This window comes from Colletotrichum scovillei (assembly GCF_011075155.1).
Source record: "Colletotrichum scovillei strain TJNH1 chromosome Unknown Contig00006, whole genome shotgun sequence".
NCBI classification, from domain to species: Eukaryota; Fungi; Ascomycota; class Sordariomycetes; order Glomerellales; family Glomerellaceae; genus Colletotrichum; species Colletotrichum scovillei.
Window position 1 is genome coordinate 2,068,208 of NW_023336264.1, and position 24,744 is coordinate 2,092,951.

A 24,744-nucleotide genomic window follows, 5' to 3' on the forward strand; every position below is an offset into this window, starting at 1 on the left:
CGACCATGCAGTCGTGCGATATCTCATTCCTTCGGGCTCTGACGGAACTTTGGTTTCTAGTTCGAGGCTGGAAATCGAGACGGGGGAAAATCATTACGCTGAGTCCCGGAGTTGCCCATACGAAAGGCACAGACAAGTTGGCCACATGCCTTCTCACGCCTAGTAATCAACGGCCCCCAATCCGAATCCTTCAGCCGCAGAGAGCCTGATTGTTCACTGGTGCGAGGGGCGAAGTAGAGACAATCTTTGCTTTTTTGCGCTCACCTCCATATCCTCAGCTTTCTCGTCTATTCTGACTGAAAACCGGAAACTCCTCTGACCACTTTGTCAATTTCATGGTCAGAGATGGACCGCTATGCGCTCAGCAGCGGCTGATTGTTGCTCATTGAATAAGGGGCCAGTGAAATCACTTCACGTCACATTAATATCAACCGCCCCTTGTCACTCTTCTTCTGACATCAGCCCAGCGCAGCATTCACTAACTCACCCAGGTAAGCTTATCTATTGAACCACCCGGATTTCAGCCCTTTTCCAAACGGGAAGGATTTCCCCTCGTTCGTTTCCCAAGGGGGGAGAGGTGTGTGTGTGAGAGAGACTGTGAGTTAGGTCCATTGGAGCCTCGGGCCATTGACTCCCGTCGCCATGTGGCCAACGTTAACCCGTAGCCTACAACGGTGTATAATTTGGTTTTCCCCGGCTCCGGGAGATCAAGGGTTCTTTGAGATGACGATTCGGACTGTATCCGGACAAAAGGTAAGCAGATAGATAGGCTATCACGACCCAAGATCGCCCGTGAGCCATCACCTCAACCAATATGCAACGTGATCTAAAGTAGGAAAGACTCAACGGAGAAAACCGCTCTCAGGAATCAGTGAGTGTCTTGATTCTTGAACACTCGCCACCGCAAGGCTTCCAGGTTGCGGGGTCCGAGGGCATGGGCGGGACACATGGGAAATGGGACGAGAAGTGCGGACGAAAAGAGCTCATGGTTCGTCCGAACCGAGCCATATCCGTTCGCCATCCATATCCCGTTTTGTCTATAGACTGATTATCACTTTGTACCTATCTATCCGCACGAAGCATGGAGTACGGTTTTATCTGTACTCGCACGGCACCCACAATCTTTCGGACTGATTCTCCACGCCTCGGACTTGGGATGGGCGGCCGTTGAGAACACACTACACTAGTCAATAGAGTCTGGACACATGTGAGGTTCTAGACCACGGTTCCTAGGGTCGGAGATGTTTCCCCGAAACGGGTTCGATGCTCTTTCGCTTTACCACGGTAGCAAGGTTACAAGGTCGAGAGGGCCTGACAACCGGGTCACTTTGAAGACGGAAAAGTTCAAAATCCCACGCCAGCCAGTCTCACGGGCCATGCAGTGCGGGGAGAGTGAAGCGATATCGTCTAGTCTAATAGAAAATGCATTTCATCAAGTTTCCCTAGGTAATAATCAAAGCCAAACCCCGACGCGCCACATCTCCCCAGCTTGAATCAAGTAGCACCCTTTCCTTTCCCATTGCATTTAAGTTTTTCTCCTCGTATTAAAGTAGCGCTTGTTCGCTTGCACCTTGCCAATTGCCTCTTGCGGCGACTCTCAATCGTCGAGGCCTCTCTTGACGTCCTTTGCCTTGAGGCCGGTGATTGGCTTCTCCGGTGTATGGTGGGAAGGTCTGCCGGACAGCATGTTGACCACATCGCCCATGTGCGCCCAGTGAACGTTCTTGGGCCGACGGTTCTTCCAGTCCGTCTCGTGGTCCTCGAGATCCCAAATGGGCGTAAATGTGACGCTGGCACCCTTGATGCCAATGACAGAGGCGCTCATGGGGTCCCTCTTACACCTGTTATGCGACTTGGGACGGAACTCCTCGAGGTGCTGCATGCACTTGATCGCTAGTCTAACGGCACGACATCTGTCCATGGGCGAAGGAACGCCACCCTGCTGGACGTGTCCGGGGATACTGTCGCGAGATTCGAATCGGCCGCGTGCCTCCTTGCGGATGATGTCTGCGATGAGCTTGGCGTTGAACACATCGTCAGCCTTCTCGTTGATGAGGATCAAGCGTCCAGATGACGACTGGCCCTTATCCTTGGAGAAAATCTCACGGAGATGGCGAACGTCAGCGGCCAGCATCTCGAGGTCCATGCCCTCCTCTGGCGTGTAAACAGCGCTCGCGCCGACGCTGAGACCGGCAAGAGTCGCGATGTATCCAGACTTGCCACCTTGTGTCTCAACAACAAACACACGACGACGCGTGGCGGAAGCGGACTGCTTGATCTTGTCGCAGTACTGCACAAGTTCGTTCAAGCAAGTATCGGAACCAAGAGAATATTCTGATCCAGGAACGTTGTTGGAAATCGTAGCTGGCAGGAGAACCATGGGAATGCACAGAGAGGGGTAGAGCTCTCTGGCCTTGCGCAGTTGCGAAACGGCGTGGTAGGCCTCGAAGCCACCGACGAGGAACAAGCCATCAAACTCGTACTTTTCAATCAGATTGGCAATGAGCTCCATGCCCGACTCTGCGGGAAGTTCTCGGTTGGTACCGATTTCCGATCCTCCCTTGCTGGCCCAGCTGTCAACCTCAAGCCAGTCGAAAGGTCGCACGGCACCGACGGGCTTATCGCCATGATGCCTAGCGAATCCGGCAAAGCCATTGTGAATGGCGACGGGTTCATGGCCGCGCGAAAGACAGTAAGCAACACCAGCGCGCACAGCAGCGTTCATACCACCAGCAGGTGCGCCAACATTGATGAAGCCAATCTTCATTCTCTGCAAAATTTTTAGTTTCCCGTTTTCTCTTGTAATCGAAGCTCAATCGACAAACCTCCTTCTCCGGCAGATGGTGGTCATCCACTCTGACGTTTGTGGTCATCATGTAAGAGCTGAACATCTCGGCAAACTCAGTGTCACGGAGGCCCATTGCCTTTTCGAACTGCTTCTCGTCAACCGCCTTTGCAACCTCCTTGGTATCCTTGACAGCCTGCATCAGTGGCTTGCGGCAGATTTGGTTTTCGTTGATGGCGATGAAGCAGGTCTCGGTCTCGGGGGTGGCCTCCAGAACGGCCTTAACGGCCTCTACACCCTGGAGGGTAGCCAGCATTCTGTCGTAGGCGACGGCCGTACCGCCACGCTGAACGTGACCGAGGGTTGTGATGCGGGTGTCCAGAGCAAGCCCGTTCTTGTCTGCGAGCAGGTCCTTGACCATTTCGGATGTGATCTTCTTGCCGTTGCTGTCGTTGGCGCCCTCCGCAATGATGACGATGGTCTTGCGCTTTCCAAAGCTTCGGTGCTACATCCTATCAGCATCGTCTTGACTACTATTAGTGCTAGGTTTTCCGGCCTTACTCTCTTCACAATATCACACATTTCTTCCTCCCAGTTCTCCTCCCTAGGCTTTTCAGGGATGAAGATAAAGTCGGCACCTGTCGCAACGCCGGCCATGAGAGCCAGCCAGCCGCAATGGCGGCCCATGACCTCGATAACGAAAGCTCTCGAGTGGGACGAGGCCGTGGCTTCAATGTAGTCGACCATTTCGCAGATGCGCTCGAGGGCAGAGTAACATCCAATGGTGGCATCGGTGCCTGACATGTCATTGTCGATGGATCCGACCAAACCAACAATGTTGAGGTGTCTGTAGGGGTCAACCTGCTCCTTTTTGAGCTGGCCGGAGGAGACGAGTTCCTCAATCAAAGAAGGCCATTCGGCGCGGAACTTGTCAGCACCAGTGAGGGAACCGTCACCACCGCAAATAATCAAGGCATCAATTCCGTTGAGAATCATGTTCTTGGCAGCAGTCAAACGACCGGGTCGTTCGTAAAAGGCCATGCAGCGGCGGGTTCCAATCAGAGTACCGCCCTGGCCAAGATAGTTGCGCACATCACCCCATTCCGCCTTTTTGATCTGGTCTCCGCCTACTACCAAGCCTTCGTATCCGTCGTAGATGCAGTAGGGTTCGCATCCCATATGAAGTGCGGTTCGGACTACGGCGCGGACCACGCCGTTCATGCCTGGGGAGTCACCTCCCGAGGTCATGATGGCAATCTTCTTCTTGGCAGCCGTGGGAGCCATGGCTGCGGCGGAGAGTAGCTGTGGTGGTGATGTTCGTAGGTTGTCGAAGCCTCGGAGTCAATGGGGGGAGGGAGGCGGAGGAGGGCGGAGGTGACCGTATTCAGGGTCTAAAGGTCCGTCGGTCGAGATTTGGCGTAGAGGGGATACTCTACGGAGCTGAAGGTAAGATGTTCAAGGGATGATGGTACGAGCTAGCCGGCCGTGTGCGGAACCAGGGAGGGAGAGGGAATAGGAATGTAAGGCAGAGAAGATGGGGGAGGGAGGGAGAGTGAGAGAGGAAAAGATCATGAAGTTCCAGGCGAGACGAGGCAGGCGCCAAGTGCTTGGAAGAAGCTGTGTGGTGGTTGGAGCTTGGACGTGGAACAGGAATAGGTCGAGGGGGGAAGCTGCGAGACACACTTGGCCGGGCTTGGAGGGGGACGCCGCAAAAAAAAAGGCCGTCTGGTGTGCCAGATAATTATAGCGTGGGACACCTCACGCTTCGCAGTGCGCAGAAGACGACCAGACAGGTTTAATGGCGGGGGACCAAGTTCGCCGGAGCCACTTTGAAGCACCCGCACCTCGAAAAAATAGCAGAAAAATTACACGCGGAACGGGGGGTCAGATGCCTTAACCTGGAAAGTTACCTTACCTCACTGGACCTCAGCTCACCAAACGTAGGTTCCCTACCTGGTAATACTTTGAGGTAATCCGCCCATGATTCGACCCCTCCATCCTCCCCCAACAGTGAGCCCGCGCAGTGACGTTGAGTGCCCTCCAAAACAGCCCGCCCAGCTCTTATCGGGTCCTTATCTTGGCGCGGGGGAGCTTCAGGTCAGCCAAGCCCACCTCACAGAAATAAAACAGTCCAAAAGCCGCAGAGGCCGCACAGCATCGTCACAGGAGCAGGGCACCGGTGTCACAGCGAGCCTATGGGAAACCGTTCACGTTGCTGAATCAGGAACGATGCAACGGTCTTACTGGCCAGCCCGGTTACAGTGGACTACCTAGGTATTACTTGGGCACTCGACGTGTTTCTTCAGCTGAGCCTGCTGCGGGTAGTCGATCAGCGATGTGTTGCAGAAGCTTCTCCAACCGCAACCGTCTACATACAATGGTGCTGTCTGTCTACCTAACTCGGGATGGCTGGCTTAATCGCTCATTTGCTGCGACAATAGCAGTGTGTCAAGCTATTTCGCGCTACACCCATTGGTGAGTGAGGGAAATACTGGGAATATTGCAACTGGAGTCTCAATCCGTCGACTGACTGGTGACTGGTCTCCTCCGTGTTTTTTTTTTCTCGCTCTTACTCCGGTCGCCGGTGAGGGGTTTAAACCACCAAGCAAGGTTCACTCGGCCTCTTCCAGCGTCCCATCTCGGGCTTATTCTGGGCTCCTTGCACAAGTCGCACCAAAATCCACCTCAGTTGCCAGGTCCAGACTTGCACCAACTTACCAATGGTTCCTTTTCAATTGCCCCTCCATCGAGCTCCAGTGCGGGGCTGGCCGACGGCCGGTGCAAGGACTCAGGTCGATGAGAATGTCAGGCAATCCACGAGGTGGGTGCTGGTTTGTCTGCACGCCTCTTTTTATTAAAATCAACTAACACAATACTGCGACGCAGACAAACATACTATGTACTATCGCATGGCATCGTCTAGACATAGCTGGCCCATTTCCCATACGCCCGTTTACTCGTAAGAGCTCTCCATGCTGCTTTATCTAGACTGCGCGCCTGTGCTTCTAGCTCCATGTGAACACCCAAACTACATTCATTACTCTCGTCAGTTGGTCCATTAGCCAGTGACTCGTTCACAGTGGAGGGCCCGTCTCTCGCAGGGATGCAAGGATTAACCTCCGAAGTCCCGGCGACGGCGACGACGGTGAATCTTCAGATCAACATATCAACTCATAAGTCGTCCGACATCTATACTCATTCAAAGTGGTGCAACCAGACATCACGATATCATCAAGGCGAACTCAAGATATCTCGGCCTCATTATTCAGCACTTCCGCCGAACCTTGCATTTCTACCGTTGCGACCAACGTCACCACTGAATACGTGGTAAGATCATGAGGACTTTGAGCTGTAAATGATCCGGTATCACGCAAGACCAACTTCACTTCATTTTCGTGTTACCGGTACTCACCCATGGACATTGTAAATTGGACGTCATCAGGTGGAGAGTTGCCGGATTGGCATAGCCCGCATTGAGTTAAGCCTCATCGTCGTGCTCGTCGACTCAGAATTGCCGGCCGTCAGTCAGACTGAGTCGACGGTGATCGCACACACTTACACAGCACAAATCATCCTAGAGTCCTTGATGCAGCGTCTCTATTTGACAGCGATATCTGAATTAAGCTTCCAGATCAGTTGGATCACCCCCGAGAAAGCCGAACCACGGTCGCGCAGGAATGCCGAGATGACTTGCTTCCGATCTTCCCGTCGTATACCTACAGACTAGTTACTGTGCAATGAATCTGCCATGACATGCCGAGGCCCCTTTGTCCGATCAATTCTCTCTTAGACTATGGCGATGGCAATGAGTATTCTCATGATTGCTCGCAAGCCTATGCTATGACATCAGGCACCTTGGATCTTGGCGCATCCCACTGAGTGAAATCTGTAGCTGAATCAGGAGACTATGGATTTGTTTTCTTTGAGTGTGATCTAAATTCTAGAGGTGCGGCCGACACGGTTTACTGGCAGTGAGTTGAACTCGGTCATGCTCGGTGAGTTGGTAGCTTCACCGAAAATGCGCACCCTTTGGTCGCTCGGTGGAGCTTGGACCGGCTCGGTGGCTCCAACCAATCCATAGCTCTTGCTCTCATTCAACCACCAGCCTCGCACTACAGCCTTACCACCATTCGCGACGCAAATTCCCTTCCACACCATGCAGCCGCCCTGCGCATTATAGTTTTCTGATTCCACAACTTTCGAATCTCTGGACACACCCATTCAAGATCGACGCGCGACCTCGAACTGCCCGCCATGGCGTCGGGCAGCTCCATGCCCTTCTCTTCCCTCCACCCCGTACCCACGGGCGATCGCAAACCAAAGAGCCTCGGCGAGTTCATTGCCCGCGTACAGGCGGAGCGCGGCTTCCGGAATGTCACCGAAGAAAGTCTAAAAGAGGAAGTCGAGAATAAGAAAAATGGCGTCGGCGAGGTGAAGGAGGAAGACACGACAATGGCCGAGGGAGAGGATGAGGACGAGGAACCACCCGATGCTGGCGCCGCGCGGATGGAAGTGCTGAGGAATATTGAGTTGGTTCTCCCAAAGGAAGCATTGTTTTCCCTGAAAATGTGGCTAATTATGTGCCGCCAGTACCGCGCAAAACGCTGCCCTAATGACTCTCGACTTCATCTCATTACTACTCTCGAAAGAAAGCCCTGCCCAGGCAGGTGTCACTCTCTCTCAGCAATTGCGCGACTGGACCGGCATTGGAACCCTCGGTATCGCGAAGCGCGAAGACAACGAGGAACAGAAGCAAAGGGATGCCGAGAAGGCAAAGGACAACCGCGACGTGTCTCTGGGTTGGGCTTTGCTCGACATCGAAAAGACAAAGGAGTCGGCCGACAAGGCGGCAACCCACTTGAGCAAGGAAGTGGAGCGTGAAGCAAAGTATTGGGGTGAGGTGCTGTCAGTACACCAGGCGGGATGGTCTATGTGCAGGCTGCCCGCGGAAAGACATACCCTCGGCGTCAGATTCGGGTTCTCAGAAGGCAGGTGCCTTCGTCCCCTCCTCGAGTATCGGACAAAGCTGACCGTGCATAGCATCACCTGAATTCAGGAATAGCAGTCTCGCGCCATTGCGACGCGGAGATGACGGCTCGGCGCTTCTTCAGCACGGCCGCGTCGGGTCCGGCTGTCAACGCCTCGCCATCACCGTAAGCAGATCGGGCGAGCCAAGCGGCCGTCTTGCTGTTGGGGCCTCCGTACCCGACTCGGCCTTGCTACCAGATCGCGTCCTCGAAGCCCGCAATACCATCTTTGCACAAGAGCTCTGGCATGAGCTTCATCGTGAAGCACACTCCCTTGCCTCATATGGAGTCCGCGCGGATAACAACTCCATTAACTTTAACCCCAGCTCGGGACCGAGTTTGACGCTGGAGCTTGAAACCCTCGAGGATAGCGCCGCGACCGTCGGCGCATCGCCCGACAACGTCCTTGCCGAAGCAACGCATCTCGGTCTACATATCCTCCTCAGCCATGCTCATCGTCTAAACGAGTTACAACGATTGCGGCCAACGCCCCCTCACCAACGCCGCAACCAAACACAAAACCAGTACCACCTCCTCAGACCCATCATCGCCAAGATCCTCTACGACCGCTCCGTCGAGCAGGTCACTAGTTCCGCCGGCGACCTCACCCGCGTGCTACGACAAGCCGGTGTTGAGGCAGCCTCCTTCACCCTCAACACCCCTCCCTTCCCGACCGCCGAGCTGAAAAACACCTCGGGCGGTGCCTCCAACCGGCCCAACGCCTCCCAAGCACTCACAAATATGCTCACATCCCCGGCAGACTTCCAGATCGAGCTGACCCTGACCCCGACCTCTCGCCTCCAGATCCGCGGCCGCACATTCCTCCTCCCGCTGACAACAACACAATTCCAACTCCAACTTCTTCCCAACGTTGCAGCAGCGACAGCAGGAAGCGAACCGTCAAACGGCGAGCAACCACCCGCGCCGCCGCCAAACACCCTGCAGTCCTCCTACCCTCCCTCCCGCGACCCGTACCCAGACATCGCCTCCGTCCAGCTCTACATCACAAACGCAGCCGCCCACGCACTCACAGACTACGCAATGTCCCTCATCCCCCCGCCGCAGCAGCCGGCCAACCCGTCCACACCCCCCTCGGAACCAACCCCCGCGGAGTGGATCAAGTCCGTCCGCGGGACCGCCATTCGCGACATCGACACGGAGACGCGCGAGATCCGCTTCGATATCCTCAACAGCGGTCCCGACAACCGGCCAACGCTGCAAATTGGCGCCGCCTGGCGCGCGGGAGATAAGCCTCTCCTGCAGCGCTGGTCTTGGGCGTCTGGTGGCGACCCGTCGTTATCGTCGTCGCAGCCCCACGTCAGTGACATCGTTGCCGCTGTCGTCCAGTCCAGGGAGGTGTAGGAGACCACCCTAGTCCGTCTGTGTAGGGAGGAGGTCAGGGCGTGGTTCTTCAACAGCGAAAAGAACGAATGAAGCGAATGAGAAGCGCCTCCTCGTGTTTCGGGATCATCGGGGAGGCTCATTTCTCGACGGAATTATATTGCCTGGTGTTTTTAGTAGTCTAGCCAAGGGGGGTAAATAGCTAAAGGATGCATGGTGGTAACGAGGCCAAGGTAGGGTGGTCTGCTCTGCCCGCTATCATCAATAACAAAAGTCATTTACAACATGCTTGATAATTATCAGGATGCTTCTCTACTTCTGTCAGCCTTGTTACTGGGCTAACCTTCACAATCGATGAGCGATTCCGTGTCGTTGATCAACGGGACCGTTGATACTAGCCTGCCAAGCGGGTGACACCTGATTCCGATTTCCTGCTCTTCATCTTAACAAGTACCCCTTTCACTACTCATATCATAATTGCTCACCTTCTTATATCAAAGTCCTTCCTAGGTATATATGTAGAGGAATAAACTCTGTTTGATAGATATCAATACTAGTGATAATAGCAGTATTAATGCTAGTGATAATAGCAGTGTCAATACTAGGTAGTGATGATAGCGGTGGAACCGCTTGTCGCACATGTCGAACGGAAATCGATTTTGTCACCCACTTGCCTGGATACATTACGCACATATTTGTTGCAGGGTCAAACACAAATCATGATGAGCAATAGTATTGGTAATCCCTGTCGATCTAGCGATCCTTCCTGTTTCCGTGAACGAACTTCGCATGCCGAATGGCAGCTGTATCGTCCTGAGCCTGAGCCTGGCCCTGTACCTGTACCCTGGACGCCTCATGGGATTTGTGACAACAAAAGAAAAGAAAAAGAGGATGAAGTGACAGGGGGAGAAGATATTTCCTTCCCCCCCTTTCCCATCCTCGTCAAATTCCCGTGGTCTTTGGCCGCGAAGCCTATTTTCTGTGCCCATGTCTTCGTCATGGGTATGCTTTCCCCCTTCCCTTGTTCCCTGTTCTCCGTAGTGATGCGGATGCAATAAAATGCCAGTCGTAAGCGATTCATAATACCCTCCCCCAAGACCAATAATTAAAAAAGGCATCCTCCGCCTCGCAGAAAGAACGAAATCTGGTGCAAAAAAGTCACAGAAGAAATTGACTTCCGATCCAGATCGTCAGAGATTGTGTTGTGAACCTCCACAAACGAGACTGGGAACTGGATTTCGAAATCGAATGTAGATCGGTCAAATCCTCTCTCAAAGATTGAAAAGGAAACGCAGTTCAGTCATGCTGAGGCCAGCCAACTTGGCACCCTCACGCTCGTCCAAAGCTGCATCCACCGTTGCCCTTTTCTTCTCCTGAAGCTGGACGATACGATCTTCAACCGTTTGTTGAGTCAGGATTCGGTGCACCTTCACAGGCTTTTGCTGGCCGATGCGGTGAGCTCTATCAACGGCTTGCATCTCAATGTACGGGTTCCAGAAAGGATCCATGATGATGACTTGCGAAGCCGCGACAAGGTTGAGACCAGCGTTTCCGGCACGCAGCGACACCATCATGACCTTCATGCTCGGGTCGTTTGAGAAGGTGAAAGCAGTGTCATCACGCTGCGCCATCGACATCTCTCCTGTGTAGCGGCAATGCTTGATGTTGAGACCTTGCTTTCTGATCGCGACCTGCAAAAGATCCAGCAGCATAGTCCACTGGGAGAAAATGATTGTTTTCTCGCCTGTTTCCTGAATCTTCTTGAGAAGATCCACACAAGCTCTCGTCTTGGATGAAGCAAGCCAATGGTGGCTCAGATACTTCGTGTAGTCCTGCCAGGCACCAGCATTCTTCTTGGCATTCTTTCGAAGCGTTGCCAACTGGCTGCCCTTAATCTTCTTCAGTCTCTTCTTCGACTCCTTACTTGAGGACTTTGCAGCCTTCATTTTGCCCTTTGATTTCCTCTTCTTTCGTTCGGTCGGCTTGGGCTTTGGCGCTGGAGACCCTGACAGCTCGTCCTCATCATCACTAATGTTAGCGTAAGCATCAGGAACGACGAAGCCTTTGAGATCGCCGTTCTTGTCGGCGTCATCTGCATCGGCATCGTCTTGCTCCTCTTCTTCTTCCTCCTCCTCATCATCGCTACTCCAAACGGAGCCGTCAGACTCTTCATCCTCAGAGCTTCCGCTAGCAGCTTCATCAGGCATGTAGACCTTCTTGAATGCTGAAAAGGTGATTATGTTCGTCGGGTCTAACGTGCCTCTGCAGACAGCGCACTTGACCTGGCCTTCGTCTTCGCCATTTCTAATGTTCTCACGCCTAGCGTTGTCAACGTGCTGCTTGAGACAGCCCGCACAGAGTTCGTGCCCACAGGGCAATGGGATAGTCGGGTCGGGCATCATGTCGTAGCAGATTGGGCACTCAAAGCCCTCATTGATGGCGTCGGCACTCTCGAGAGCGCGAGACTTCTCAGTAAGGCGTTGAACAACCGCTATAGATAAAGTTCTGACGCGATTGAGCATATCGTCATCAACTTCAGGCACTGCATCGTCTGCTTCAAGAAGTAAATGCGGGTGGCAGCAAGTCTGACGAAGGCGGAGAAGTAACACCAATACATGAGAATAGTGCTTGCCGAGAGTACCCTTTCGCAGGTACTTGTTGATCTGCACCTGCGACTTGGTCTCTAGATCAGTGTAGAACTTGCGCTCGTCCTCGTCCAACTCTGCGTAAACCACCTCCTCGGTTTTCTCCGGAAGTTGCAAAATGGGCTTGCCATCAATCTGCGAGGTCTTGGTCCGGCGTAAAAGAGTCGCCTTGAGGAGAACTTGCAAGTTTCTCATCGCTTGGGCCTGAGGGTCACCTTTTTTCCCGAAGAGCACTCCAAAGGCGCCGCGGAACTTAGACCAGTCGCTGTATGGCTTGATTCTCAGGAATCTGTAGAGGGAATAGAGCTCGTCGACACCGTTCATCATCGGTGTACCGGATAGGCACCAACGATACTCGCTTTGCAGGTGGGAAGCGGCTCCAGCCGCCTGCGCCTTGTGATTCTTGATCTGTTGGCTTTCGTCCAGAACGATACGATAAAACTTTGAGTAGTCTGGATGGAACAGGGAGACAGAGTTTGCCAAGTTGGGGTCGGTCTTGGTCAACGCAGGACGTCCATCCAAGTCCTTGAGCCAAGCAGCATACTTCTTCCTGTCCGAGACGAGGGTCCCATAGGTGGTCAGGACGACATCGTACTTCATCAACTCTTGGGCTTTCGTCTTTTGAGTGCTGTGATGGATGTATACCGTCAAGGCATGAGGCGGGCCACTTTTGAGCTTCTTCTTGATCTCATCTTCCCACTGTCGAATCAGGGACAGCGGGGCCACAATCAAAGTGGTCTGTCCGGGGGAGTTAGCAGCGTATGAAATTGAATGGAAGCAAACCTACCTTGCATGATGGTTTGGTCGACTTTTGTGACACCATGAGGGACAGAACGGAAATTGTCTTGCCCAGGCCCATGTCATCGGCCAAAATACCTCCCTTGTTGGTGCCCTTCTCTTGGCGCTTCATCCATGTCAACGCAACTCTCTGGTGCGCATAAAGAGGGTATCTCATGGCTTCAGGAGTTCCCTCCCGATCTTCTTCGGGGATATCCATGCCGGCATGCACATTCCGTAGAAGTGCCTCCACTTCCTCTTTGGATCTGCGAGGGTCATTGTTAATGTCCTCCATCAAGGAGACAACGCGAGCATCCAGCGGGTTTCCGGAGCCGTCGGTAAGGTCCATGAAGTTGTAGTTGTTAGCTCTGTTGATCACATCAGAGGTGCTGAGAGAAGATCTGTTGCCGAAAGGATATCCATTCCGATTGGCTAGCTGCCGGTTCATCATCTGGCTAGCCGGCGTGAAGCCAAAGTTCATGTCTTCCTCATCGATGTAAGAACCCGGCATCCGGGGCATGAAATCTCCGCCAGGGGTTGAAGCCATACTCGAAGAAGAGCTCGCGCTGGCATATCCCTGGGGAATGCCAATGCTGGGATTGAGCCCATTGGCATATCCATTGCCATATGCGCCTGGGGGATGACGGACCACAGGAGGAGGATGAGGAGGCCTGGCGTCGTATGAATTGGCCTGAGAGAAATTGCGAGGAGTGCGTACCATTGAGGCCATTCTACGACCTCGTTCCTGTGCCTCCGCCTGCTTTGAGCGCGACATGAACGATGTGTGTACATCATCATCGTCCCTACTAACTTTATTAGTCCTTGCATCAGAAAATGAATAGTAATTTGCCGCCCAGACCTAAGCCCGACCCAGCAGTGGAATATATTTTGTACTTACCCAGTAAGGTCGATAACATCAGACACATCGTTTGTGCGCTGAGACTTGTTCCGGCCTGAGTTGGCCTGGCCAAGAGACTCATAGGCGGAACCAAAGGCTCTCTTCTTGTTGAACGGACTGATGTGACTTGCCGAACTACCAAGATTTGGCACAGGCGGTTCAGAAGGATTCCAGGAAGCCGAGCCGGCACGAGCAGAACCCGAGTTAGACATGGCGTATGCGTTCTTCGAAGGTTCTTGAGATGCGTTTTGGGACCCGGGAGATGGTCTGTAGGGGACGTTGGCTGGGAAAGTGTCAGTTTCACAGAGGTTTTCATCAGTGTCCCATGTGACCAAGGTACTAGTAAATCAGGTAGGCTGAAATATGCCTAGATCGAAATCATGTTTGATCGTGGATAGGTGTGAGGGGTTGTCTGTGATGGGCGAGACGAGAATGAAAAGATCAATAATAGACAGGTATTCTGAAGGCGGGGGGTTTTGGTTGAGCTTCAGGCCAGTGTAGAGAGTTGGGTGAGGAATGAGAGGAGTGAAATATGAAAAGCCCAGGTTATGACATGACCCTATGGAAGGCGTAGGAGGAAGAGGAAGGCGTCGACTAGGCAGGAGTGAGGCAGGACTGAGTTACTTTGGGAAGGCAGGAGCGGCGCTGAGAATACTGCCTGCCTTATGCCCCCAGATCTCGGACAGACATAGATATGAGAGCCCCACGTTTTCGTTACTTATTCGCAGTTCGATCAAGTGCTTGAAAAAGACAAGGTCTTTCAAGCTACCTTGGAAACCTGAGGCTGTCATTCCCGTCGGCCAACACGCTTGCCATGACCACGAAATGATGGATAGACAGGCCAGACTTCTGGCCGTCCTTCCACCTCTGGCATACTAATCGCTTGTGTACCACGGCTGACTTCTTCACTTGAAGAATCTGGAGCCGAAATCGGGATAATCCGCAAGTGCAAAACTCGGGCAGTTTGAGCAGGCTTCGCAATAACTCGGCAAAATGAAAATATCCACGTACCAACTCCCCAGCGGTCCCTAGCCGCTCTCATGTTTGCGTCTTCTCCGAATGTAGCGTCTCTCGTTGACTGGCGCGCAGAGTTCTTGGCCGCCCGAATCCGCTGTTCCAGTCGTTGCTTCTCGAGTGTCTTGCTATCAATCGTTTTCGCAGCCGAATCGTATTCTCGAAGAGCCTTCTCGTAGTCTCGCGGGTTCCCGTCGGCGAGAGATTCGGCGATGGCTTGTCGAAAGTCTCGTTCACCCTCGAGGTCCAAGAGTTCGTTGGCGAGGTTCCTGAGTGCCTCCTTGTCCCGGGCCTGGGTGGCAGCCGGGTCGTCGTCCATATTTGTTGGTTGCGCAAACGCAGTGTGAGTGTCGGTCGGTCGGTGGGATGCTGGGCAAGACGGCGGTGGCGGGGCGAAGTTTCCCTTTCCTCGCTCAAATGAGGCGAGCTGCAGGTGACGAGGTCAAAAGGTGTGTGGCGCGGTGCTGCAACATCTGCTGGGCGCCGGAGAGGTTTATGTTGTGCTGCAGCAGGCTGTCGGAGATGGGTCGGGAGCCGAAGTGGTAGAAGTACCGTGTGGTGTCTAGAAGAAATCGGTCTCTGTCGGCAGAGTGAAGTGAGTTGTGATGGAAATGGAAAGATCGTTGCCGCAGAGACTGAAAGAGCGATGATTAATTCGGCTCCAAGGACTGTGAGCAAGGACCAAAGGCGTCGTTGCCTTCCCAATCTTTGTTTAACCACTGATTGATCCCTGGTCGATTTGCTGAGCCAGAGCGATGAGGGTAAAGCATGAGGTCTGCAATATTTATCATCTAGGCGCAACGAGATGGTACCTTTAGGCAGAGGCAAGGTAAGGTAGTCTCTCGGTCCTGCTTGCAGTGGTGATTTCCTTATCTTATCGCAGCTTCCTCCAAAGTATTTGATGTCATGTCCGTCACTTGGAATAGCGCGACGCGTTAATTGGAGCGCGCAATGGACATTGAGGCACGGTGGCAGTTGTTGGCTAAATTAACAGTGTACTTTGAGGAACCAACAGGGCAGGTACGTACCGGGTCTGCGGACCCCAAAAAACTTATCGATGCGTTTGCCTCTTGAGGAAAGTACGATGCCGAGTGTTTTCAAGGGTCCAAATTTCTGGCCCACGCATGCATACTCAGGTATGCAATTATTGCACTTTTCCCTTCCACCAATCCTACCATGACTGCCTCGAGAGCCCCATTCCAGTATTTTCGGTGTGTGTTCACCTATTGCATCGCCCTCTGGTGTATTGGTCTAAGTACAATGTCTGGATTCACCGGTCTGAACAGGCAGCCTATCAGTGTGCCCACTAGTTGACCACATGAGTCTATGGTACTTTACTAAAATTGAGACCTGACGTTGAGGCTCTTTAGGCTGACACTCGAGGACTACGAGAGCCTTCCTTAAGGAATGTTCCTCCTCACGTTAAGATAACTTTACACGTGGCTCAAGTAGTCACTGAGACTCCCAAATTATAGCCAATGCCTCTACTCAAGCTCTTCTACTCTTGACCTCACTCAAACATGTCTCGGTGACACGGATACCTGCAATCAGCCCCAGGCTGCAGCCGCCTCCCAGTGCAATTATTTCTTGACTCATTAGGCTCGAAGGAGGCACAGGCTGTTGGTTGGCTCCCCGTTGTTTTACCACGCCGTCACATTGTATCCATCGAATCTCTCACCGCGTAATTTGCTATTCACGAAATTCGCACAATCAGCCTGCATGCCAGCCGAACATGCATTATAGTCCAGAGGCTAAGGCATATATTTTGCCCAAACCCCGCCTTGCAACTTTGCCCAGCCAGGCTTTCAGCATGCACACTTAGCAGCAGGCCTTGATTCTACCATTGGGTATTTGATTATGTTTCGAAAAATGCAGTATGAATTCACTTGCTTTCATGAGAAGAAACTTTACCGCCGCTCCTCAACCAGGTGATCATGATATTGAATGTAAATTGCCGCCCGTGTGCCAGGTATTGTCATAAAGCTGTGGCTTAGATTGTTCTTGCCACCTCACAAAACATACCTTAGCTATCATACTGCCTACACTTCACAACTTGATTTTCAAGCTCAATGGAAGGGAGGAGAAGAAAGTTGCTCGAGATACTCACTCATCAGCGTCTTGTGTCTCGCTCGCTCATTGAAACCACTGTAAATTGGCTCGTTTTCAGCAGCTGGTATAGGACTACTCTTTGCTACAAGCATTTGGGAGTTTCCTCTTGTTATGATACATTTGAAAACTACTAGAGGGACACGAATACTTTCCGCCTGATCTCTTGCATAATTACAGAACGGTCAGTTATTGATTAAAAACGAGAAACCGGCCCAGAAACCTCTAAAGCGTTGATCTATCCGGTCCCTCCCACAAAACACACCATCCCGCCCATTTGTATCCTCTCATTCACACTTAGACAACCACAACCCCATTGTACGACTGGATTGGGCCACCTCACTCTGCTCATCTTCGTCTCGTACGGACCGCCACACACACGCCAGTCTTCTTGGGGAACTTGGCCCCCTCCCTCCCCTTCACCACTTCCCCTTGCTGGCAACGACACCAGCTAGGCCCCGAACGGACGTCTCCCCGAGGATCTCGAAAACGGAGACATCGACTCCCCCGGCGTTGCGGAAAATCTAGTTCCGAACGCCTACAGCAACAAGGGAGTCGACGCCGTACGCGCTGGGCGCCCGCTCCGGATCAATCTCCTCCGGGAGGAGGGACATGGCCTTGGCCATCAACTGCACCAGGCCGGTGCAGATGATGACCGCGGCCTCCTCCGCCCCGGAGCACACGGCGAGCATCTTCTTGACGTCAGCTTCGTCGCTGGAGACGCCGCCATCATCACGATCCTCCTCCGGAGAGTAGATCGGCACGTCGACCATATTCAAATGCGAATAGAGCGCCGTGCGCGACCAAAAGGGGTCGCCGGGGTCGTTTTGGCGAATGAGGCCACCGGTGCCGACGCCCGAGACGATTTGCGGATTCGTCTCGACGCCAGGGGTGACCTCCCCCGTGATGGCCCGTTCCACCATCGTCAGGAAATCCTGGTGCCGGATTCCGTAGAACCCAGCACCGCGGAGCTTCCCCAGAGTCTCCTCGTCCTCCACCAGCATCCCGGCCTGGAGGACCGGACCGAGAGCCAGAGAGACGGCGCGAGGGAGAGCCTGGGCGAGGGCGTCTTGAACGGCGTTGGCCGCCGCGTAGTTGGCTTGACCCCGGTTGCCGATTATCCCCGAGGCACTCGAGAGGAAGAGGAACCAGGGGACGGCAGCCTGGGTCATGTGGCCGGGCTCGGGGTTTCGGCCGAAGACGTCTACGAGGTTGATGGCTCCGACTGCCTTGGGAGCGAAGGCGGTGTGCCAGTCTTCAAAGCTCATCTTCTCGAATAGAGCATCCTGCTTTCTGTTAGTCTATGGCTAAAAACGGGGCAAAGAGGGTGAGAAGACTGACTTGAATGACCGCAGCGCACTGGACAACGCCAGAGATCTTGCCAAGAGTCGGGGCGAGTGTCTTGAGTGCCTGGAGATCTGTGATGTCTACCGCGACTGCTGTGGCTCGGACGCCTGACTTGCTGAGATGATGAAGGAAATCCTGGGCAACCTGATTGCCGCCAGATCTTGACAAGAACACCAGCTTCCTCGCACCTTTGTCGGCAAGTAGCTTCGCTATGCTCCTTCCTAAGCCTCCCAGACCACCAGCGAGAACATAGGTGCCTTTCGGGTCGATGACATCGGCAAGCGGCTTAATTTGCGTCTCTGTGACCACAGAGACGAGGGTATCGCGGTCGGCCGTCATGGTGACAAGTCCGTGGTAAGGGTCTTTGTCGATCTGCTTGAAAGCTCCTTCAAGGTTGGATATGGGGAATCGGTGGACCGGCTGGCACTGGAGGCTCGAGCTCTTGCGCAAGTAGTCAAAGGCAAAGCGATCTACCATGGTGAAGAACTCTTTGATGAGGTCAGGGTCATCCTTCATCATGGTGGCAACGTCGAAACGCATGAACATTATGGAAGTAGCAACAGGACCTCTGACAGGCTGGCCCGTTTTGTAGGAGAGCTGGAAAATGCAGCCGGCTATGTACTATTAGCTTCGCACCAGGTGAGGATACTTGACGACTTACATGACTTGACACATTTGAAATTGACGGCAGTGTGTTCCTGGGTGGGGTTGTAGACGATGTTGACCTTTCCGAATCGGAGAACATCAGCGACGAAAGACTCTCCGTTAGCGTCGAAGATGTGATCCTCTGGAATGGAGTGAGCTTTGACGAGAGTTGCACGCTGGGCCTCAGAGTCGCTTCCCAGGACCGTCGCAAAAACCTCGGCACCGATCAGGGTGGCAATGCGAATTGCAGCTTGACCGTAAGAGCTTGCACCAGCGTGGACCAGCAACGTCTTCTTTTTTGATAGTCTGCCGACGCCCAAGATTGCATAAAACGCAGCAATGAGAGTACTTGGAGTGTACTGGCAGCATTCGAAGGGCGGCGGCGCGGGCTTGACAAAACCCTGGTCGACTCGGTGAACCGTCTTGAAAGCGCCGGGGACAAGGGCCACGACCTGTTCTCCGCAGCGAATGTCCCTCACATCGCAGCCGACTTTGCTGACGATCCCCATAACATCGATACCCAGGATGTCATCATCATTCCGGCCCATGGCGGTGTGGAGATCAGAGAGATGCAAGGCCGCGCTGAGGGTCTGAATTTCGACTTCCTGAGGGCCGAGTTTTGCAGAATACGAGGTCCTGACGAAGTGGAAGTTATCATTCGAAATTCCTGGCTCAGAAATCGTCATATTGTAAATGCCCTTGCTTGTTGAATGGTCAAAGATGGGCTTCTGGACAACCTCGATATGAGAGTCGTTTTCGATCATTCTGTTGAGCTCTTCCTGGGGCTTCAATCTGGGGATGTACAGATCGCCTTCTTCTTCCGCAAACTCCGCCTCCACTGATCCAGCCAGAATTGAAGCAAGGACAGACCACACAGTCTTGGGGAGGGTAGACGAAGTAAGCTCAGTAGCCTCGGCCAAGTCGAGAGTGACAATCGTCTTTTGCGGATCCTCGGACAAGATCGTACGTGCAAGCGCAATGACAGGAGCGTTCTGGGGGATTGTAGGACGTCTATTTGCGCCACGGGTGATCCACAAGAGGCTCTCGGCTGTGTTTTGAAGATTGTGGAAGTCACTGAACTGCTCGGTCGTCCAGTTATATACAAAAGACTCGCACGCTTCGAGAAGCGCGACACAAGTCTTGCCAGCAGGGTCGACATCATGCAAGAGGCCAGCGCTCACTTCGAATCCTTTGTTGAACAAGAGATTGCTAAAAGACTTAACAAAGCTATTGAGAGCTGCGTCGGCTGTGTCGGGCAAGACAAGGACGACTTCGGGTGATGAAACGGGGTCCAACGCGTCGGCAAAGAGATGAACCTCGAAATGCTGGTCCAGCATGTCGCAGCGAATGACATCGTCCGAGTCGGGCTCAAAAGAGACCTGGAGCGAGGCGAACTCATCTGAAAGCTGCTGGAATCCGGACATGGAGTCGGTGGTGGTCGGGGTCATTGGAGGCGACACCTCATTAAGCAAAAGCCCATCGTGCAGCAGGAGCTGACTTGCTTCGATCATATCGATGCTTGAGTTCCTGGCCGCGATGATGAGGTTATAGCGAGCAGAATGTCTCTTGACAGCTTCCCAATCACGGTGCTCCAAGACTTTGACAGCCGGTGATCCCTCAAAGATCTTCTGTGTAACAGACAGCGTAGCGGCATCGGTGATGGTGAAGCGGGACAAAAGAAGTCTGTCGCCGTCCAAGAGCGTCTCCAGAACATGTCTAGCCATCTGATCATCTCCACCGCAATGGAGAACAGATAGAGATGGGTACTTGTGCGCCATCAGCTCTAGCATGTGGGTGAAGTCTGCGTACATCGTCGTGGTGTAGTCCTCTTTCCATACGATACTAGAACAGAGGTTGCGATGATTAGGAATGAAGCCACCATTCTCGATTGAAAGTGCCGACAAGGCAGTGAAGTGCAAGCCTTCAACAACGATGGACGGAGTCTCCCAGTCACTGACATCAGCCACCATCACAATAGAGCCAGTGGCGTCGCGGAGACCGTGTCTCTTGGCCGTGGCGAACCCGGTGAACTCGAAACCGGCGCCATGGGGTGTGTTCGCAGAGACGAAGATGCTTTCAATAGACGAAGGAACCATCGGCTTGCTATCGATGGCGAAGAGAGTCTGAAACATGGCATCCAACGTGGCGGGATGGATGACGTGAGGATACTCAAAGTTTGCTGGCATCTTTGACTTGGTATCGGGAATGCGAACCTTGCTGATACATGAGTTCTGATGAGTTGATATAGACGCGACGTTTTGGAAACAAGGCCCGTAGTTGAGGCCGACGATATCCAGGATCTCGTATAGCTGTCGCGGAGGCATTGTCGTGGTGCATTGACTTTCGATCTTCTTGAACATGGCTTCGTTCCCGGTAGTGAATGACGGAATCCGCCCGGCCTCTTGTCGAATCTTGATGCATCCGTCGGCATGTCGAATCCATGGGCCATTTTCTTGCTTTGAGTAGATGGAAAACTCCCACGCCGGTTCAGACTCAAGGTTGGTAGAGCACTGCTTCAGATTGAGCGAGTACTCGAGACCGTAAGCCGTAGAAGGAATGATCATAGCTCTCTCGATCGTCAGATCGGTCAAGTGAAATCCCAAAACATCCGTCATGCCATGAGAAAGCTGGCTCGCGGCTTCGAGAGCCATGGTGACCATGCCTGCCGCCGGGTACACGATCGTCTTTTGGACTCGATGATCCTGGATCCAAGGGTTCTCAGAGATGCGGAAGAAACCTCGCCAGCGCGGCTCGAAGGTGGTGGCATCTGGAGAAGGAGACCCGATGAGATCTTGACGGCCAAAGTTCCGGAAGCGATGTTCGGTACAAGTGTGTGACTCGTGCCAGAAGGTCCTGGAATGGTTCCAGGGATAGGATGGTAGATCGACAAGCGTCTTGAACGTAGGATTATCAGAGCCCCTAGTACATCATTGTGAGTAAGATAGACAAAGCGTGAAGAAGAGAGTTGCTTACTTGGAAATGACCTGATGCATGTCAACGAGGTAGCCGCGAGCCCAGAGCTCTCCAATCACCTGGAGCATTGTGTTTGCGGAATCCTTTTTGCGCTGCATGAGCGAGAGATACGTCGGCGGGCTGCTAGGGCTGTGCTCGGCCATGATCTCAGAGAGTGCTGATGCCAGCGTCGCGTGGGGACTCAACTCGATCAAGAGATCCGGCCTGTTCTGAGAGTCCATTATAGCCTTGACCGCGGAAACGAATTGCACCGGCGAAACCAGGTTCTCGGCCCAATAGAATTTCCCGAGGAGAGCATGCGAATACGCCCTACCTCTTACGGAAGAAAAGAAAGGGATGTTGCCGGTGGTGTCTTTGGGTCGGATAGACTTGATGCGCTCCAGATAGTCCTCTTGAACCATATTCATCTGCCTCGAGTGGTAGGCGATGTCCACGTCGAGCACCTTGCAAAGAATCCGGTGCGACTTGAGTTCATCTCGCATATGTAGAATATCCTCCAGCTCGCCAGAGATTGTGATCGAGTTTGGACTGTTGATACAAGCAATCTCCAAATCGCCAGGATTCTGCCGACTCCGGAGGTAAGCTTGGGCTTCAGAGCAAGTCATCTTGACGGCACACATGGCGCCCTGAAGAAACGGTGCGTAAGTCTTGAGAAGTGCAGCGCTCTGGCCACGGTGGTATGCCAATGCCCAAGCCGCTTCACAGGTCATGGCATCGCACGCGTACGCAGCTGCGATCTCTCCTGATGAGTGGCCAACGACGCTACTGGGAGTGATATTGCACGACCGCAGCAGGTCGACCAGCGCCACCTGAATTGCCGTTGTTGCCGGCTGCGAAATCTGAGGCTCTTGAATGCGCGACTCCGGCTTGGGTCGCATGATCTCTTCGGTGAGGTGGAAGTGATTATCGATCGTCTTGAGGTACTGGGTCGCCGCATCAAGACTTTGTCGGAAAACTTCAAAACACATAAGCTCGCGTCCCATCTGAGCCCATTGCGAACCCTGGCCACAGAAGACGAAGCCGATCTTGAGCTTCGAATCACGACTAGATCGAAGAAAGCTTGACTCGTCTCTGGCCATCATCTTTGCGATGAGATTAGCAAAAGAACTTGCCACGGCAAACCCTTTCCACTCCATCACCGAGCGGCGACACCCCAGGGTGTATGCATAGTTATCGGCGTCTCTTTGATTAGCATTTGTGAGCTTCTCAATGTGGTCAAGGTGCGTATCCATCAAGCGAGATACGCCCTTACGCTCGTTAGAAGAGAAGACAAAGAGCTGAGGAGTTGAAAAGACTCCCTGGTTCGCATTTTTTCCGTTGTCTTCGTTTGGCTGGCCGTTGTCGACCACAGAATTGTGGTTGGCGGAGATGCCGCGCGAGGCAAAATACGCGGCTGGCTCATCGAGGACGGCATGGGCGTTGGTTCCACCAAAGCCAAAGCAATTGACGCTGATTCTTCGACCACCTTGGATAGGCCACTTGATCAGATCCGTGGGAACCTGCGATACTCATCAGCATACAGTAGAAGCGCAATGTACGAGTGGATAAGTCTTACCTTCACTTTCCAGTTCTCAAAGTCGATGTTGGGGTTCCCTTGCTCGAAGTTGATGTTTGGGGGTATCTGGCCCTTTTCGGTAGTGAGAACGCCTTTAATCAGGCCAGCGACCCCGGCGGCTCCCTCAAGATGACCAATGTTTGTCTTCACAGAGCCTACAAACACTGGGTTCTCGATCGACCTTCCGTCACCCAAAGTCTCAGAGATGGCCTTAAGCTCCCGAAAGTCGCCAGCCTGTGTTCCAGTCCCGTGACACTCGACGAAAGCCGTCTGGTTCATGTCCAGGTCGTGCTTGGAGTAGAGGGATCGGATGTTGGCCACCTGGGCCTCCTTGCTCGGAAGAGTGATGCCTTGTAAAACCGTCAGAATTTTGTCCCCCAGTTCCCTCGCAACGTGGGATACTCACCTGTGGTCAGGCCGTCTTGGTTTACGTGAGTGCCACGGATGACAGCTCGAATGGTATCATTGTCTCGGACAGCATCCGAGAGCTTCTTCAAGACAACGAAGCCGATACCTTCCCCGCGACCGTAACCATTGGCACGAGAGTCGAAGGCGAAACATTTTCCGTCTGGGCTGAGAAAGTTGAGTGCTGTCATGGGCATCATTGTGTTGGGTGTGAAAATAAGACCAGCACCGGCAGCGAGGGCCTTGGGAAGTTAGTGCGCGAGCTCCAAGATGACGGTAATGGAGGATTCAAACCATTGAACAGTCGCCAGCTCGGAGAGCTTGGGCGGCGAGGTGAACTGCAACGAGACTTCCACTGCAGCCAGTATCGATCGTCATGCTGGGCCCCTTGAAGTCGTACGTGTAGGACACGCGGTTCGACATGATGGCATTGCCAGTGCCTGTGGCGGCGTACTGGGGCTGCCAGTCCATATCTCTGAGGCATATTTGTTCATAGTCTAGGGGCAGTCAGTAGGGCAAGGTGAGAGAGAAGCGAGGTAATAACAAACCTTTTACAAACGAGCCCACATAGACAGCAGTCGGACTGCCTTTAAGGTCTTCCATGCGAAGACCAGCTATCTCAGATTAGCACGGAATTATTCGAGAGGTTGAGGACCAACGCACCGTTTTCAAGCGCTTCATAGGAAACCTCCAGTAGGAATCGCTGTTGAGGATCAATGGCCTTAGCGTCCTCTGCCATGATGGAGAAAAACTATAGAGGGTCAGAAAAAGTGGCATTCCACATCCGAAGGTCGCTGATGGGGACTCACCGACGCATCAAAAGCTGCGACATCGTCCTTGATGAAATGCGCTCCTCGAAACGAAATCTAGGTGAATCAGGTCAGTCTGAAGATATACCCAAACAATTTGGACAGGGTGAGATAAAAACGCACGCTGCCCTGACGATCACCACTTGGATGATAGTAGCCGTCGATGTTGAGGCGATCCTTTGGAAATTCTGACCAGGCCGACTCCTTCGCAACCAACATCTCCCAAAGCTTCTCCGGAGATGTCGCATTGCCTGGGAAGCGGCAGGCCATGCCGACGATGGCAATGTCTTCCATCTTGCCCGCCTCGACTAATTTTGTAACCAAGGTGTTGTCTTCAATGGGAAGTATCGACAGACAAGGTGGTAGGAGGGGCGACGCCAGGCGAAAAGAATCTGACTGTACGAGGGCAGCTCAGAC

At 53.2% G+C, this 24,744-nt stretch overlaps 5 protein-coding genes across 5 annotated transcripts; 1 reads left to right on the plus strand and 4 right to left on the minus strand.

The window, feature by feature from the left end:
- Nucleotides 1-1,281: 1,281 nt before the first annotated feature.
- HER10_EVM0009511 (6-phosphofructokinase) lies at nucleotides 1,282-4,678 on the minus strand. The gene is made up of 3 exons (XM_035478997.1): nucleotides 3,347-4,678; nucleotides 2,826-3,290; nucleotides 1,282-2,770 (listed from the first exon to the last, which is right to left on the minus strand). Exons 1-3 carry the CDS (start codon nucleotides 4,067-4,069, stop codon nucleotides 1,598-1,600), a joined length of 2,361 nt encoding a protein of 786 aa, XP_035333123.1. The 5' UTR covers nucleotides 4,070-4,678; the 3' UTR covers nucleotides 1,282-1,597.
- A 1,910-nt stretch (nucleotides 4,679-6,588) lies between these two features.
- Nucleotides 6,589-9,636, plus strand: HER10_EVM0006086 (RNA polymerase II mediator complex component SRB4). Its single transcript, XM_035475682.1, has 3 exons — nucleotides 6,589-7,314; nucleotides 7,376-7,773; nucleotides 7,826-9,636. The coding sequence occupies exons 1-3, from the start codon at nucleotides 7,040-7,042 to the stop codon at nucleotides 9,172-9,174; spliced, it is 2,022 nt and encodes a 673-aa protein (XP_035332726.1). The 5' UTR covers nucleotides 6,589-7,039; the 3' UTR covers nucleotides 9,175-9,636.
- A 336-nt stretch (nucleotides 9,637-9,972) lies between these two features.
- Nucleotides 9,973-15,271, minus strand: HER10_EVM0002994 (SNF2 family domain-containing protein). The gene is made up of 4 exons (XM_035472684.1): nucleotides 14,485-15,271; nucleotides 13,474-13,756; nucleotides 12,586-13,378; nucleotides 9,973-12,536 (listed from the first exon to the last, which is right to left on the minus strand). Exons 1-4 carry the CDS (start codon nucleotides 14,804-14,806, stop codon nucleotides 10,425-10,427), a joined length of 3,510 nt encoding a protein of 1,169 aa, XP_035332347.1. The 5' UTR covers nucleotides 14,807-15,271; the 3' UTR covers nucleotides 9,973-10,424.
- A 1,741-nt stretch (nucleotides 15,272-17,012) lies between these two features.
- On the minus strand, nucleotides 17,013-19,349 carry HER10_EVM0002987 (beta-ketoacyl synthase domain-containing protein; the record flags this gene model as incomplete). Its single annotated transcript, XM_035472678.1, has 4 exons — nucleotides 17,013-17,117; nucleotides 17,154-17,879; nucleotides 17,935-18,554; nucleotides 18,602-19,349. The coding sequence occupies 4 exons, from the start codon at nucleotides 19,347-19,349 to the stop codon at nucleotides 17,013-17,015; spliced, it is 2,199 nt and encodes a 732-aa protein (XP_035332345.1).
- A 43-nt stretch (nucleotides 19,350-19,392) lies between these two features.
- HER10_EVM0007599 (beta-ketoacyl synthase domain-containing protein) lies at nucleotides 19,393-24,621 on the minus strand (the record flags this gene model as incomplete). The annotated part of the gene is made up of 9 exons (XM_035477151.1): nucleotides 19,393-20,427; nucleotides 20,679-21,504; nucleotides 21,559-23,057; nucleotides 23,114-23,463; nucleotides 23,520-23,760; nucleotides 23,813-24,015; nucleotides 24,182-24,269; nucleotides 24,328-24,384; nucleotides 24,451-24,621. The coding sequence occupies 9 exons, from the start codon at nucleotides 24,619-24,621 to the stop codon at nucleotides 20,314-20,316; spliced, it is 3,549 nt and encodes a 1,182-aa protein (XP_035332897.1). The 3' UTR covers nucleotides 19,393-20,313.
- Nucleotides 24,622-24,744: the final 123 nt, after the last annotated feature.

Coding starts and splice junctions, on each gene's coding strand:
- HER10_EVM0009511 (XM_035478997.1), bottom strand. CDS start 4,069: ATGGCTCCCACGGCTGCCAAGAAGAAGATTGCCATCATGACCTCGGGA. Junction 3,291..3,346: donor TGTGTGATATTGTGAAGAGA/GTAAGGCCGGAA, acceptor GATAGGATGTAG/CACCGAAGCTTTGGAAAGCG. Junction 2,771..2,825: donor ACCATCTGCCGGAGAAGGAG/GTTTGTCGATTG, acceptor AAAATTTTGCAG/AGAATGAAGATTGGCTTCAT.
- HER10_EVM0006086 (XM_035475682.1), top strand. CDS start 7,040: ATGGCGTCGGGCAGCTCCATGCCCTTCTCTTCCCTCCACCCCGTACCC. Junction 7,315..7,375: donor GAAGTGCTGAGGAATATTGA/GTTGGTTCTCCC, acceptor ATGTGCCGCCAG/TACCGCGCAAAACGCTGCCC. Junction 7,774..7,825: donor CAGATTCGGGTTCTCAGAAG/GCAGGTGCCTTC, acceptor GACCGTGCATAG/CATCACCTGAATTCAGGAAT.
- HER10_EVM0002994 (XM_035472684.1), bottom strand. CDS start 14,806: ATGGACGACGACCCGGCTGCCACCCAGGCCCGGGACAAGGAGGCACTC. Junction 13,757..14,484: donor TAGGGACCGCTGGGGAGTTG/GTACGTGGATAT, acceptor ACACTTTCCCAG/CCAACGTCCCCTACAGACCA. Junction 13,379..13,473: donor GATGTTATCGACCTTACTGG/GTAAGTACAAAA, acceptor TAAAGTTAGTAG/GGACGATGATGATGTACACA.